Source organism: Rattus norvegicus, chromosome 15, assembly GCF_021556685.1.
Source record: "Rattus norvegicus strain SHRSP/BbbUtx chromosome 15, alternate assembly SHRSP_T2T, whole genome shotgun sequence".
NCBI classification, from domain to species: domain Eukaryota; kingdom Metazoa; phylum Chordata; class Mammalia; order Rodentia; family Muridae; genus Rattus; species Rattus norvegicus.
The window spans coordinates 4,692,890-4,709,059 of record NC_141548.1 but is presented as its reverse complement, the minus strand read 5'-3'; the positions used below and the strand labels follow the sequence as shown (position 1 = coordinate 4,709,059).

Sequence of the window (16,170 nt, the reverse complement as noted above, 5' to 3'; positions counted from 1 at the left end):
TATTGTGCTTTTATGAATGTATTTATCAGTCTTAAGAGACGGTGATACATTTTTAGAGTTTTTAAAATAGTATCACGCCATCTGCAAATGAGAAGATTTTGACTTCTTCATTTTTCATTTGGGTTACCCAAGTTCACCACCCACCACTGATGCTTATTGTTATTTATCCCACTTTTCCTCTGGGTTTCTCTCTTGTCTCTTTTCATTGTTACTACTCCCCCACCCTCCTTGTCCATCCTTCCCTGCCTCTACCTAGGTCCCTCCATCCCTCTGCCTCCCATGATTATGTTGTTCCCCCTTCTAAGTGGGTTTCAAGCATCCACAATTTGGCCTTCTAACATGTTACCCTTCATGTGATCAATGATTTGTATAGTGGGTCTTCTGAACTTTTGGGCTAACATCCATTTGTCACTAAATACATCCCATGTTATGTCCTTTTCAATCTCTGTTATTTCACTGTTTTCCAGTTCCATCCCTTTGCCTACAAAGTTCTTGGTGTATTCATCTTTGATACCCGAGTACTGTTCCTCTGTTTAAATAGAGCGCACATTCTACATTCATTCCTCAGTTGAGTTGAGGTCTATCGTGGTTGTTTCCAGCATTTGACTAATATAAGTAACGCTGCTATGAACATATTCATCCACACGTCCTTGTCATATGTGGATCATGTTTGAGTATATGCCTGAAGTGAGTGGTAAAGCTGGGTCTTCAGGTAAAGCTATTTGCAATGTTCCCTGATCCTCCACATTGATATCCAGAGTGGCTATACAGCTAGTAATCGCACCAGCAATGGAGGAGTGTTCCACTTTCTCTACATCCCAGCCCAATCTGCTACTGCCTCAGTTTTTTATCTTAGCCATTCTGATTGGTGTAATGAAGAATCTCAGGTTCGTTTTGATTTGCCTTTTTCTGATAAGTAAGGATGTCCAACATTTCTTGTTGTGTTTCTCAGGCATTGAGATACCGCAGTTGAACATTCTTGGTTTAGCTCTCTGTCCCAGTGTAAAAGTTGGGTTATTTGGTTGTCTGGGAGTTTATCTTTTTGAGTACTTTGTATATTTGGAATTTTGGCACTCTCTCAGATATAGGGTTGGTAAAACTCTTCTCCGAATCTGTAGCTTGCTGTTTTACCTATTGGCAGTGTCCTTTGCTTTAAAGAAAGTTTTCAGATTGTTGAGATTTCATACATTTACTGTTGATCTTAGAGCCTGACCCTTTGGTATTCTGTTCTGACAACTTTCTCCTGTGCAAATGTGTTCTAGGCACTTTGCGACACTTTCCCTTCTATTAGCTTCTGCATGTTTGGTTTTATGTGGATTTCCTTGATTCACTTGGACTTGAACTTTGTAGAAAGAGATAGAAATGGATCAATTGGCACTCAACCACATGCAGACCACCAGTTAGGGTAGCGTTGTTTCTTAAAAGGCTTTCTGTTATGTTCAAAATCCTCAGTCATCAGGGAAATGCAAATCAAAACAACTCTGAGATTCCACCTCACACCAGTCAGAATGGCTATGATCAAAAACTCAGGTGTTAGCAGATGCTGGCGAGAATGCGGAGAAAGAGGAACACTCCTCCACTGTTGATTGGATTGCAAACTGGACAACCTCTCTGGAAATCAGTCTGGAGTTTCCTCAAAAATTGAACATTGCACTGCCTGAGGACCCAGCTATACCTCTCCTGGGCATATACCCAAAAGATGCTCCAACATACAACAAAGACACATGCTCCACTATGTTCATAGCAGCTGTATTCATAAGAGCCAGAAGCTGGGAAAACACAGATGCCCTTCAACAGAGGAATGGATACAGAATATGTGGTACATTTACACAGTGGAGTAGTACTCAGCTATTAAGAACAAAGACTTAATAGAAATCTTACGGCCATGGAACGAACTAGAAAATATCATCCTGAGTGAGGTAACCCAATCACAAGAAAGCACACATCATATGCACTCACTGATAAGTGGACATTAGCCCAAAATCTCAGATTACCCAAGATGCAATCCACAGACCACATGAAGCTCAAGAAGGATGACCAAAGTGTGGAAGCTTCAGTCCCTCTCAGAAGGGGGAACAAAAATACTCACAGGAGGAAGTGTGGAGATGAAGTTTGGAGCAGAGACTGAGGAAAGGCTACCCAGGGACTGCCCTAACTGGGGATCCAGTCTATATACATCCACCAACCCAGACAATATTGGTGATGCCAAGAAGTGCGAGCTGACAGCAGCCTGATATAGCTGTCTTCTGAAAGGCACTGCCAGAGCATGACAAATACAGAGGCGGATGTTTGGAGTCAACCATTGAACTGAGAACAATGGAGGAGGCAGAGAAAGGATTGAAGGAGCTGAACGGGTTTGCAACCCCATAACAACAATAATACCAACCAACTACAGCTCCAGGAGACAAAACCATCATTCAAATGGTACACATGGACAGACCCAGGGCTCCAGCAGCATGTGTAGAAAAAGATTGGCTTGTTGGGCGTCAATGAGAGAAGAAGCCCTTGGTCCTGCGAAGGCTCTATGCCCCAGTGTAGGAGAATGTCAGGGAAGGGTGGCAGGAAGGGTTGGGTGGGGGGGAGAACACCCTCAGAGAAAAGGGTGAGGGGGATGGGGTAGGGGGATATGGGTGTGAAACAGAGAAAGGCTATAACATTTGAATGTAACTAAAAACAAATAAAGAATGAAAAAAATTAAAAGGCATAACAAATGCAAAAGATTGGGGTGCCATTCCATAGTCGTGATGTGTTTCTTCTGTGAGAGCATACTGGTTAAGTCACTTCTCTATGACTGTCTTCTTATTTGAAAGTAAATAATGGGATCATCTGTGGAGTGGTTAGTAAGAAAAAAAGCATTGCCTAACATGAATAGGTCCCTCCAGAGCATGTGCTTAATATTCTAGGTATAGAGCAATTAGCTGTGGAGGGGGGATTAAAAACAAAAACCAAACAAAAAACAAGAACATCAACGATTAACATAAATTTTGAATCCTGGGATTAATGCGTGTGCTGACTTTGATCAGCTTTGTGGATGCTTCTAATAAACACACACGTCCTATCACAGTTCTAGCATTCGCCAGCAGAGAGAGCAGTGAGGTAGTGTGTGCTTCTTCCTTTCCAAGACACCCCATGGCCTCAGGCCTGCATCCAGTGAGCTGGAAGGAAGAGCAGCCTGGTTGAAACTCCTGCTGCCATGGCAGATTCCGCAGGAACATTTTCCTTTGCCCACAAGGAGCCTGTGTGGAGGAGACCTCTTGGCGGCTCCTCAAGGACTCTGCATGTCCTATTCTACAGGGAGAAGCCCAGATAGGTCTTTGAAAAAGGTCAGTGAGTTGTTGGGGGAAGTCTCTGATTGTGTGGCCGAGGGCCTGGAATGGCTAAAAGAATGGTTGCTTCCCTGAGGGCAAAGGATAGACCTTCTAGGGCTCTGACCTCCTACTTTATATTTTCACCTGGTGGCTTATTATTCATATTTCCTTAATGGGATACGACTATGGTCTTGGTGAGCATCTTGTTTCTCTGATTCTTAATCAGTGCTTTGTTGTCACAACTTTTTGAGCTTACTCCAGCCCCTGGGACTTATTCATACCTCCAAATTTCTCTGACTTTTGGGATTCCTAATATTAGTGGCAAACTGAGTGACAAAAGCAATGAATTAGCCTGGTGCCCAGTGCATATCGATCTGTGGGTGTATAGATATCATAAGCCTCTAGGATACACTCTAGGAAAGCAGCAGTGTGCTCTTAGGTCCCCTGTGTGACCTCACTTAGCTTTGCCAATTTGTGGGCTTCTATTCTGCTGCTCTCAGAAATGGAAACTCCTGGAATAGATGTATAGTGTCCCATTACCATTGTCATTGTTAGAATATTAGTGGGGGTAAGTTTGTTGAAATATACTCTCAAGAACATTATCCAAATCAGTGCTTCTTGTGTGCTGTCTATATGAAGTACCAAGTTCACAGACAGATCTGCATGAACTTCCCAAAGCCAGCAAATTGGAGCATGAAGAAAGCCCAAGGCGTCCATTACCAGCATCCTCGGCACCTGCCCCAGGATGGGTAAATTGTCTTTGGTGGAAGAAGGGATCTACTGTGATAGCTGGCCCTCATATACCCAGAGAAGAATATACTAGGAGATTTGTGGAAGGATTGTGGGAGAGAGTAACCGGGTGTTGGGGGGCAGTGTGCAGCATGCAATGTGAATAAGTAAAATATGTATAAATAAAAAATAGAATAAAGTTCTTTAACAAAATGGGACACAGTGTATTGTTGTACTAACTCTACTATGTTTACACTAGCAAACACTTTAACAACTAGAGTGACTAGACATGATAAAGTAGGATGCCTTTGTCACTTACAAATACTATTTACACAGCAAAGATAAATGCACGGCTTGCAGCCCAAAGATCGATTGTTTCCAGCACATCTACGTGACTCTCCTTCCCTTTATCAGGACTCTGGAGGCCTCTGTTCATCCAGGTCTCACGGATCATCCAAAAGGCAGTCCCTTACCAGCTCTGGTCAAGTGCCCTTGTGCTCTTGGCAGACCTCTGCCTCAGGCTGCAGAGGCACTGAAGGGCAGCCTTTTCCATGCATGGGAAGCCATTATTTCAGCCTTTCCAGACTCTCTGCTACTCAACTGGAGACTTCTGCAGAGGCCTGTCAATCTCAAAACCAGAAGCTTGGGTAATCCAAAACCCTAGGATGCCATCCTGCACTCGTGATGTGTTGATTACCTGAGACCATACACGTTAACTCTCTTCTTCATGCCTGTTTTCCTTTTTTGAAAGTAAATAATGTGATCATGTGTGGTGTGGGTGGTATGAGCAAAATCTTTACCATGAAGAATAGGGCCATGAAGAGTGTGGACTTAACATTCTAGGTACAGAGCAAATAGAGGGAATTACCAAAGAAAACAACAGGAATTCTAACAACAATTGCAAAAAATGAAGAGAAAAAAGAAAAAAAAAACTTTATGGGTGCTGGGATTAAAGGCATGTATCAACTCTGACCAGCATTGTAGGTATTTCCAATAAAATATTAAAAAACAAACAACCCTATTATTCTTTTAGCAATTGCAGCAGAGAAGACTGTGAGAGACCATGTGCTGCTACCACCATGCTATGATTCTGTAGCAACAACTTCCTTGGTGATAGGAGCCTGTATGCAGCAGGCCCCTTGGTGGGCCTTCATCTCAAAAAAAGATGCTTCAGTCATCCAAAAGATTGGACTCCAGTATACTTCAGGCCAGGAAAGAAGCCAGCCACCATGAGTGAAAGAACAAAGGAAAAATTACATTGGAAAAATATGTGCCTTATTTGGAAGAAATGACCCTAAACTTCTGAAGCATCCATCATCTCCACTCCTCTGTTTTGAGCTTTGTATAGCGATGTTGTCCAACTCCAGGTGGGAGTCAGAGGCAGAGCCCTTCCCAGAGAAGACAGACGTGTTTTAGACTCTTATGTCTGTGAGGTTAGGAGGTGTCATAGCACAGATTGAGCACACCTAGGATAAGAACACAGAAGCCACAGATGACAATGCCAAATGGACTTTCCCCTGAACTTATGGGCCCACTAAAATTGAGGTTTAACCTGACCTCAGGCCAATCGACTCCCTGCCCATCCTGCTGATTCTTATGTTTGTTAGGAATAAAGTATCAAGGGGCAACCCCCAATATCCTCATGCCTGGACTTGGAAATTAAGGAAGACAGATATTGGACAAGTGATGGCTGTCGGGCTACAATGTAGGAACACGCAGTCCAGGTTGACCTTTACTCACTGATGAGCAATTTAATTGTCTGGCTATATTTGAGAAAGGAATGATGTCCTACTTAATATGTAAAAGAATGGACATAAATTTATGATTTTATATTTGCCCTGTAGTTGATCCCCTATATTCCGAAGAAAAGGGAGTTTTTATTGCAAGAAGTAGGATTATTAACATTGACTTTGTGAAATACATGGACGTGTATGTGGAAATAGTCCTGGCTATCAAGGAATGCACAATAAGCAAATATTATTCAGGTTTTATAAAATTAAAATTACAGGAGAAATATATTGGCCTCTAGGAAACAGGGAAACTTTGGGAATTGGACTGTATGTATGTGCATCGTCTCAGGTGTAGATTTATTATTGATATAAATCGTCCTCATTTGTGGTCCCTAGAGATTTGGGTGCTAACAAAAATCTCTTATCCAATTCAGGGTTGTAACCAACTCTCCCCATCAAGAGCATTGATGACATCCGATGAAGCAGAGAGAAATATCTAACTTTGGAGGAGAAGTTGCCAAAGGATATTCCCTGGGTCACAGGAGAGGCTGCAGAAAAGGGCCCCATAGAAATTGGTTGCTTTTGGGAGAGCTGGGTAGCAGGGAGGCCATAGAACTTCCCAGTGACATCATCAGTAATTTCTTCCTTGGACAATCTCTTGTATCTAAGAGAGCACTAGAATCTTCTGTGACGTCACCAGTGTTGTGGTGACACCAACTGCCTGTGGGATTCCCTCAGTGCCTTTTGGGTTCACAAACAGGCATGTTTCATCAGCTGCTCAAGCTAGTTCAGAAGGAGAGGGGAGACCAAGGAGAGACCAGACTGAGGCAGAAGAAAGCTGGCCTCCTGTCTTGTAAGTATGGAAGAATGAAATCATTCTGGGGAAGGCACAGTGAGTACTGGGTAGAGTCAGGGAACTTCCTCCAGGAGGTAGGTTTGAGCTGTGCCTTTCAGGAGTCGGCCTTATAAGCAGGAGCCTTGGAATTTGTCAATTGCAGACCAAGAGTCAAGAGTCCTGATGATTAATTTGACAGAGGGCCAGGAATTGGCAGGCCTGCAGTTTCTTTTCTATGAGCTTTTTAATTTCTACTGCCAAGGAATGCCAGGAGGAAGCCCTATGAGGATAACAATGTGCCCATTCATGGTTGGGTGCTGAAGCACTTCATCCTCTAGATTACTGTAGGTTACTAAGTCTGTGGTGACAACAACAAGGAAGGATGAACCCCCTAGTCATGAATTGAGGTCGCAGACACTTTAAGCTTGAACACACGATTAGGGTTTGATGGTGCTGTGAACTCCAGGATTTACCTGCTGCACGTCTGATATCTGCTGACAATGTCCCAAATCTTTATGTCTGAGGTAGATTCTATCTTTCAGTATGAGGGATCATGTAATAGTGAGTGAGGCTTATGTATGGCAATGGAGGTTGGGAAGAGGGAAATAGCTTAAGAGTCCACATTAAGGATAGCGTTTCTTCTCTTTCAGGGATTCAACAAGTCTCCAGCCTTTCCTCTTCCTCAACCTCCTTTTTGAGACTCAGAATGGTCTTTTCTACCCATGGGCTATCAAATATGTACATTCACTTGTGTTTATCTATCTACAGGGTTTATTCGGAAGGCATCATCAGAAAATTTCATCAGTAACCATGAAAAGCGTATAAAGAAATTGGAGGAACTAAAACTTGAAATCCAGAAGTGTAAAATTGAGCGGGATGAACTTTCTCGAATCCTGGACCTTTATGTCAATGATGGTTTGAACTACAGGTAGTCATAATGCCCTGTAACCTACTGACTGTCTGTGCTCTCTCTGCTAAGCCAAGAGACATCCAGAAAGTGTTTCACCTCTCATCCTGGACTTTAAGGAGCCTTGGCAGGTGCTGGCCTGTGAGAGAAGCTCGGTGCTGTGTGTTTAGGGTCAACCTCTCTTGTACTTGACCCTGAGCTCCTTGGAGTTGGATTGGATTTTTTCAACAGCTGGAAGGACCTGGTCACACTTGCTGCATCTAAGTGTGTGAATGAAATGCCTGAATGTCATCACTCTTACTCTGATTTTGGTCGTTATACACTGATTCTATGGCACCTCCACGATAAAGTTGGCATTCTAATTATGTTTGTATATGGGTTGGTATGTATGGATGGATGTGAAAGTATTTGTGTGTGTTTTGCTCAGGATCAGGGAGTCTGGGACCTTTGATTGGGTCTGAGGATTTGTTTGATGAACGGTTTGCAGGTCATGATAGTGATAAGTCTGTGGAGGCCGTCATTGATCAACAGAGCACTTTGCTCCTTCTGTTTACCTTGCTGGCACATAGGGCTCTCCTGAGGGGAGGAGGTGTTATGAATCCTCTTCCCTGTAAAAAGTAGTTATGGCCTCTGGGAGTCTTGTAACAAGGATTGAGAATCTCTGCATTCAAAACAAGAGAAATGTCATCACATCTTTCTGCTGGACCCAAGGCTATGGCACAGACTGGAGGAAACATCTTATACTTCTTACACAACTGTTCAATTCCTTCATGCTTACCTGGCCAGATCTTGAAGGTCTGCTCCCTACATTTGGTCCCCTGGCTCTGCCGTCCAATGCCCAGGATAATTAGTTTAACCAGCACCATTGGAAGGAGCAAGTTTGTGTTATATAAATGGGCTTAGGTAGTCCAGAGAACAGTCTGATTTCATTTATTTATTTATTTATTTATTTATTTATTTATTTTCCTGCTTTGAACTTTCTTTTCTTTTTTTAACTATCCAAGGATGTTTTATTTTGACCTAGAAAAGGTCACTGTGGGAATAAATTCTTGGCACTTGATATTCCCAAACATGCAGCTCTCAGGCATTCCCCCTCCTATACAGAGGGTCTTTGTAGGACCTTATCTCACCAGCCTTTTAAGGAGCCCTTATTTCAAAACAAATGTGTGCTGATTTGCAGAGAAATATTTTCTATGGGAGAGTGATGGTTTGAGTCTCACTGTTGTGTTTTTGCTGTGGTCTTTGAGTTTTCCACTTTCTTCCCTAGCACCCATTCCTTGAATTTGAATTTTTTATTGGCTATTTTTTATTTACACTTCATCTAACTCTGAAATCAAGAGTTCAGACAGTTATTTGTTCCTTGGGTCATGTTCTAACACAGGCTGAGTGTTGAATTGCCAATGCTTAAATCCCAACATGAGATGAGAACGATGGATATGCATAAGATGACCAACTGGATAAGTGATGCCATGGAGAAGTACAAGGAGCTCATGCAAGAGAACAATTCCTACCGGTGAGTCACTGACAGAAAGGAGACCCCAGCACTAGGCAGGGAATACTTCTGTCCAGCTATGACTTTGAAAAAAGATCTGGGATCCCTGAGAAACACATGGAAAATTTGTATAGCTGCTGGGTCTTCTATCATCCCTCAGAGGGGATTGGCCCTCCACCTGCCAATGGCTTTAGAATACCATGAACACATAAGCACCCATATGCACCATTTCCTCTGCTTTGATGTATATATACCCTCTAGTGTCAGGATTTTCTGAAGTACTTTGATTCCCGTGGAATGCGGATCGGGATTTGACCTGCCTCTAATTGGTGCTAACATGCAAACGGTGGCTCTATTCTGGAGATGCCTGGGGATGGGGCCCTTGAAGGGATGATTGTACTTGCAGGAGTGGCAGGCAAACAGAAACTGCCTGGGATTTACCATTATTTGTTTTTGATTCAGCATCAGAAACTTCCACCTCCTGAGAGAATGCAATGAATTGAAGAAGAATGTAAGGATTTTGATGAATGAGAACAGAAAACTGCTGGTGGAGCAGACTGAACTGCAAGCATCCTGTGAGATGAGAATGGGAAAGAGGTTCTGTGAGGAGGCCAGCAAGACCATCTACACCGCAGATATTGGATCCTTGTGTCCTGTTACTTTTGAGTAAATCGAATGTATCCTTGTGAATCAAACAGTGATCTCGAACTCGTCACTCTTAAGAACCTTCTTTATTGAAGTGTGATGTAACCATCTGAAATCCCACAGCTCTCAGGCAGGGATGGATCTCTGCATTCTCACAGGGATTGGGCATCATAATTACTTCCCAGTCAGACTGAGATACAAAGACAATTGTACTTTCAGTGTAGATTGTGTGTCCAACTCTGAATACCAGCTTCATGATGAAAAAATTATCAATGCTGTATCCTTATCAAATATTTAGCGACCGCTAAAATATACTCTTTTGTGGATGAGAGTGTTGAACATATTAATGGAATATTCATCAGGTGTTCTGAGGTATCTCCCAGGAAATAAAACAATATTATAGGGAGTATAGAAGCAGTCATGAAACAGAATTGCTTGCTTTTGGTTTCCTTCAAACATGATATCAATTATAACTGCACAGAAGAGATAATAAATTGCAAGACCTTTCAGGGGATAGGGTTTTTATGGTTGGTTGTTTTCTTGTTCTTGATTAGGATGATGACTTTTGTTCTTGACAATGTACTATGTTCCATTTGGGATTTCAACTCAAGCAGACCACATAGTTTACAATTCAGTTTCTAGATTTCTTTAAAAGCTGGACAAAATATCCAGGCAAAGGTGCCCTTGAGTTTTCTCCTTTGGTTTTCCCTCCTTTGGGTGCTTTTGTTTTTGTTTGTTGTTGTTGTTGATTTATTTTACATTTATGAGTGTTTTGCCTTCTGTAGGTCTGTGCATGCTGTTCCCCAAAGGCCAGAAGAGGTCATTGGGTTTCACCTGGAACTTAAGTGACAGAGGATTGTTAGGTGCCCTGCAGGCCTTTTGAGAAACAAATTCTCAAATGATGAGCCATCTCTCCAGCCCCTACCGTGGACGTTTGTCCTTCATCGTGTTCCTTATTAGTTGCAATGGATCACACCTGAATAAAGTGTTTCTTGAGATATGTAGGGACACATTTATGGGGTATGCATGCTAATTATCTAAACTTCCAGGCATCTATGTGAAGTTTTTATGTTAGGGTTTCACTGCTGTGAACAGATACCATGACTAAGACAAATGTTATGAAGGACAGCATTTAATTGGAACTGGCTTAAAGGTTCAGATCTTCAGTTCCTTATCATCAAGGTGGGAGCCTGGCAGCATCTAAGCAGATATGGTGCTGTAGGAGCTGAGAGTTCTACATCTTCATCTGATGTTTGCTAGCAGAATACTCAGTTTCAGGCAGCTAGGATGAGGGTCTTAAAGCCCAGACCCACAGCGAAACACCTGACCCAACAAGGAAATACCTACTCCAAAGGAGCCATACCTGATAATAGTACCGCTCCCTGGGCCAAGCATATACAAACCTCATTCCACTCTGAGGCTTCCAGAGGCTTCTTCAAACCTATGAGACTATGGGGGCCACATAGTGGTGTTTCTGAGACTTCTTTTTAAATTCAATTTATCTGATTTTCTTAATCTAGGTCTCATGCAGAATCTTCAGACAAGTGCAAAAGGTAGCCACATTCTTTACCATAAAATCTCCCCAAAGAGTCTCTAAGCAAATATTGAAATTCTTCACAGTATGCTTGGGACAGAGTCACACAATTTAAACCACTTTCAGCAACAAAGTCTTCCATATTTGTTCTAGGATAGCCCATTAAGCCCTATTTAAAGCATTTCCACAGCTTTCCAAATCCAAAGTCCCCATGAAAGAGCACGAGTTGGAACAAATCTGAGGCCAGTGGGAAAATTCCACCACCAACCTCTGAGCACAGAAGGACCCCTCCCTTCCAGGAGGAGTAGAGCTAGTGTAGTTCCTGCAACAGCTGCAAACCAGACTGTTGAAAAAGCCTCCTGTGACTCCCCATCCGACTCCCTCAGAAAGTCCCAGAACAGCCCACTGACTGCCAGTCTATTCGGAGGTTGCCTCTCCCCCCTGATTGTACCCTATATAGTTACCTTTGTCCAAATTCTGCCCCAATTGTTTGAATTCTACCCTAATTGCAAGATTATAACTCCCTGGTAGACTCTGCTCAGGGACTTCTCTCTTTGAAATGGGATGACGCCGATATTTTGGAATGACTAAACTCTTGCCTTTACATAGATTTCCTCCTCTGTGAGTGACATTTCAGGAGGTTCAGGTAGTGGTTCAATTTGTACCTCATATTTTGTGTATTGGCCAGTAAACTCACCTCTTGGAGGAGACCCACAGGAGAGTGGTGAATTGGGGAAGTGACAGCCTGAGCGATGTACCACAGTTGTCTACGTCTCCTCTATCTAGCTTCTTTGTGTTCTGCTTTTGGTTAGATTCATATGTGCAAGCTTAAGGAGGGCTCGGACAGCCTCAGTAACAGGACTTTGATCTGGCCAGTGGCTGGAGCAGAAGGCCTGAGATATCCTGTCCGTGGCATGAACAGGCTGGTCTGTGTACTTCAGCTGCGAAAGAGGGTACTTTGTGTTAGTTGTTCTTTTGTTTTCTGTGTTCTTGGACTTGGACTGATGAAATTTTTTGACATGGGACAGGTTCTTAGGACTAATGATCACTTAATATAACTTAGAGTGGCCTGCTTTTGATGTTAAATGGCCACAGGACCTTCCCAAGGTGTCAGCAGTAGAGGATATAGTGTTTCAGAAGTTTTCCCTCCTCCTCCCTGCTAACACTTCTTTGTCAACGGGAACAAAATCTGAGTCCAGCCTAGCAGTTAGCTCCATCCTTGTTGACAGTGTTAGCTTTGGGGCTGGAGAGATGGCTCGGTGGTTAAGAACACTGACTGCTCTTCCAGATGTCCTGAGTTCAATTCTCAGCAGTCATTTGTTGAGTTTCTTTTTCCCTCAGGACCAGCTCCAGGTTTTACATTTCTCACCGGTTTATCCCCTCTTCCCCTCTCCTTCTGCCTAGGGCAGACACAGTGCAGTCTGGCATCCAGGGTCCATGACAGGAGAGGCCCCAAGTGGTCATATGTATCCATTAACAGAGTTTGCAACTGACTCCTGCTCACATCTTTTGTTCAGTAAATGAATATCCTTCTTGCCAAGAGAAATGCATGCTCCCTGTCCAAGTAAATATGGTCTCTGAGTTTTTAAGATGAAAAAGATTTATTTTATATAAAGAAAGGGGATGCCTCTGGTAGGCTCATGTTGAGGCCTCTCTTCCCCTGAGGGACCAGCCACCGGATGGCATAATGTAGAATAAACTGTATTCAGGACATGACACCAACTCCCCCGAAAAGTTCTTACAGGTTCTCTTCACCACAGACATAGGCCAAGAAACTGGCCCTTGGGCCCACAGGGAACCCACCCAGATTGGTTATTTAATGGGTGTAAGGGTTAGGGATCTCCTCCAGATTTGCCACCAGGCTCTGCAAGCAGGTTTAAACAATAATTGGCCAGTGTTTAGATATGATATGAAATAAGAGAAAACAGAGAACTCTAGTACAGGGCGTTCTTCAATTAGTTAGTGCCAAATATTAGATAAAAGTTACAGATACAAGCTAATAAAAGTTGCAAAGATTATAGAAGAGTGCACATTAGACAAGAAGAATGAATTAGAGCCCCTCTAGCCAACAAAGCCCTGGATCCAGGAGAAAAGACTACCATAGAAATGGCCAATGGCTTATTTATCATAGAAACTGGACTCAGTGACAGCAGGATTGCCTGCTTATTATTGTTGCCACAGCACTGTTGGATAAAGATGCAGATAAGTTAACTTTGCGACTCATCACACACACACACACACACACACACACACACACACACACACACACACACACAAAATTCTGATTGTTGTTCAGTAATGCCTACAGGCTTCATTTTCAGACTTTCTCAATTTACCATGGCTTACATATTTTCCAGCCACCTGTTTCCCCGAACCGTGCATTTCTGCTGCCCGACCCTGACTTGGACTGTCCACTCCATCAAAGTGATTCTCCTCTGCCAGAGACAGAACAGATCTGGTTTATTAACAAAAGCAGCTTTACCCATGAGGGTCAGAGGAGATCAGGGGCAGTGGTGACACTGGAAATGGAGGTAGTCTGGACTCAGTCTGTTCCTCCAGACACTTGAATTCAAAGGGCCAAGCTAATAACATTAACACAAGCCCTCATCATGGAAAAAGAAACCAATGGCTAGAGATAACACATGGGCTAACAAGGCCGCTAAGGACATAGTCTTAAAGAAAACAGCATCTCTAGATTGGATACTGTTCTATCTGAACCACCTAGATCAACTGATATATGGAGAAAAAGAAATTAAATGGGATGGTGATGATCGACTGAATGTAAGCTAATATTATCCATCTCTTTAACAAGAACTTTTCTCAGAAAGATCCACAGAGTCACTCACTTGGGAGTAAAACGAATGACAAACTTTAAAGCTTATCAGCTGAGCAACACTCCCAGTCACCCCAAATATCCAAACTCCTGACTGAGAGGTAAGAGCCTGGAGGCCTCTACTGGGAAAATTGATTTTATAGAGATTAAGGAAGAAAGACATGGCTCAAAATACCTGCTGGTTTTTGTGGACATTTCCTCCTGGATAGACGGATAGAGATACTAGAAGAGATTTTCCCAGATTTGAAGCACCTAAAGTAATAGGACCAGATAATGGGCCTGCCTTCATATTTCAGAAATGTCAGTGACTAACTAAGATCTTGGGGACAAATTGGAAGCTTCATTATGCATATCATCCCCACAGTTAAGGGCAGGTAGAAAGGATAAATAGAACTCTAAATTAGACCTTAACTAAATTAGCCTTAGAGACTGGATGATGCTCCTTCCCTTTGCCCTATACTAGATGTATATGGCATTCTAGCCCCCGTTGTATCCAGCCTACAGTTGGCAGCTATTACAGAACTGAAAATGATAATTTAATACTTAAGGTCAGCGCTACTCAATAGGCTCATGACTATGTTTGCCCTAAATTATGTGCCCTCAACACCCTGGCAGTCCCCTACATTGGGGAAATTATCCTTCACAGGACCATGAAGTTAGGGTTTTACTGCTGAGAACATATAGCATGACCAAAGTAAGTTTTATAAAGGACAACATTTAATTGGGGCTGGCTTATAGGTTCAGATGTTTAGTTCAATATCTTTAAGGTGGGGACGTGTCACCCTCTAAGCAGGTGTGGTGCTGTAGGAGTTGTGAGTTCTCCATCAGAAGGCTGCTAGCAGAATACTAACACTCAGGCCTTTCTCTGACCCCAGATATCTTAATCAAGCAACTGGCTTTTGAAAATGCTAGTACAGCAGAAAAACACTGTCTCAAAAACCAACCAACCAACCAAACCAACAAAGACAAATTAAAAACAGCAGCAACGGGGTTGGGGATTTAGCTCAGTGTTAGAGCACTTGCCTAACAAGCGTAAGGCCCTGGATATGGTTCTCAGCTCTGAAAAAAAAAAGACAAAATAAAAACAGGAGCAGCAGCAACAATAACAACAACAAACGAAAGAAAGAAAACACCAATGCATACTCTTATGTGACCTTACCTCCAAGTTATTTCTGAATTGTAAATTAAAACACGTATAGTCAAAAGCTGTGCAGAATTAAGATAGGTGTTCCCTGGTGGTTCCAATTGGGGGTGGGAGACCATGACAGACAAGGGTAGAAAGAAGAACATAAATAGAGGAGAAGCCACCATGAAGTAAGAATCTTTAAATAATGGACATGTGAGTGGGCTAATTGGAGTGAAAAGCATCCCAGACAAAACCATGGCAAATTATATAACAGAATTATTGGAAAAATATGCATAAAAGTATAGAGGATAGCTATCTGCCCAGTTCTTGTGCTAATTAAGGATTATCATAGATATAAAGCTAGTGTGAATCTTTTATCCAGAAACTAACTGGGCAAAGGATGGGCAGAAATCCATGGTTGGGATCAAATACTTTCTACACACAAAACCAGATTCAGCACCTAGAATTACAATCTTCCCAACCCCAGATAACTACAGACCAGCATAGAAACACAACCAGTAACAGCCAGGGCATTCAAATCTCTATTAGAGCCTATCAACACTATGACAGAAGGCCCTGAATATGTCAACATGATTGAAGAACAAGAATAAAACAGACTGTAAAACAGCATTTGCACATATGGGAGAGGCCTTTAAAGAGAAAGTAAAGAAATGTGTGAAAACAATAACTGTGGAAGGAAATGAATAAAGAAATCCTAAACAGAGAGATGTGGATGAGTAAAATGTAGGAACTCAAATAGTCTCTCAGAGGCAGACCTTAATAACAGACTCCAACAGATGGAATAGAGAACCTCAGGCATTGAAGAGATGATAGAAGGAATGGATACGTAGATAGAGGAAATCTTAAATCCAAAGGGAGGAAAAGAGTGGAGGGGGAAAGGAATAAAGGAAAAGCAAAGGAAGAAAGGAAGGAAGGAAGTCAATCCTGGAAGAAAACATCCAAGAAATAGACAGGATTTTTCTGCAAAATAACAAATATAATAAAGACAATAAAGTATATAGGAAGGATGA

At 42.4% G+C, this 16,170-nt stretch overlaps 1 protein-coding gene across 1 annotated transcript; it reads left to right on the top strand.

Annotated features, from left to right (window-relative positions):
- The first annotated feature begins 6,444 nt into the window (after window positions 1-6,444).
- On the top strand, window positions 6,445-10,055 carry LOC148000675 (uncharacterized). Its single transcript, XM_087586906.1, has 4 exons — window positions 6,445-6,620; window positions 7,371-7,530; window positions 8,891-9,022; window positions 9,464-10,055. The coding sequence occupies exons 1-4, from the start codon at window positions 6,530-6,532 to the stop codon at window positions 9,669-9,671; spliced, it is 591 nt and encodes a 196-aa protein (XP_087443032.1). The 5' UTR covers window positions 6,445-6,529; the 3' UTR covers window positions 9,672-10,055.
- Window positions 10,056-16,170: the final 6,115 nt, after the last annotated feature.

Coding starts and splice junctions, on each gene's coding strand:
- LOC148000675 (XM_087586906.1), top strand. CDS start 6,530: ATGTTTCATCAGCTGCTCAAGCTAGTTCAGAAGGAGAGGGGAGACCAA. Junction 6,621..7,370: donor GAAAGCTGGCCTCCTGTCTT/GTAAGTATGGAA, acceptor ATCTATCTACAG/GGTTTATTCGGAAGGCATCA. Junction 9,023..9,463: donor CAAGAGAACAATTCCTACCG/GTGAGTCACTGA, acceptor TTTTTGATTCAG/CATCAGAAACTTCCACCTCC.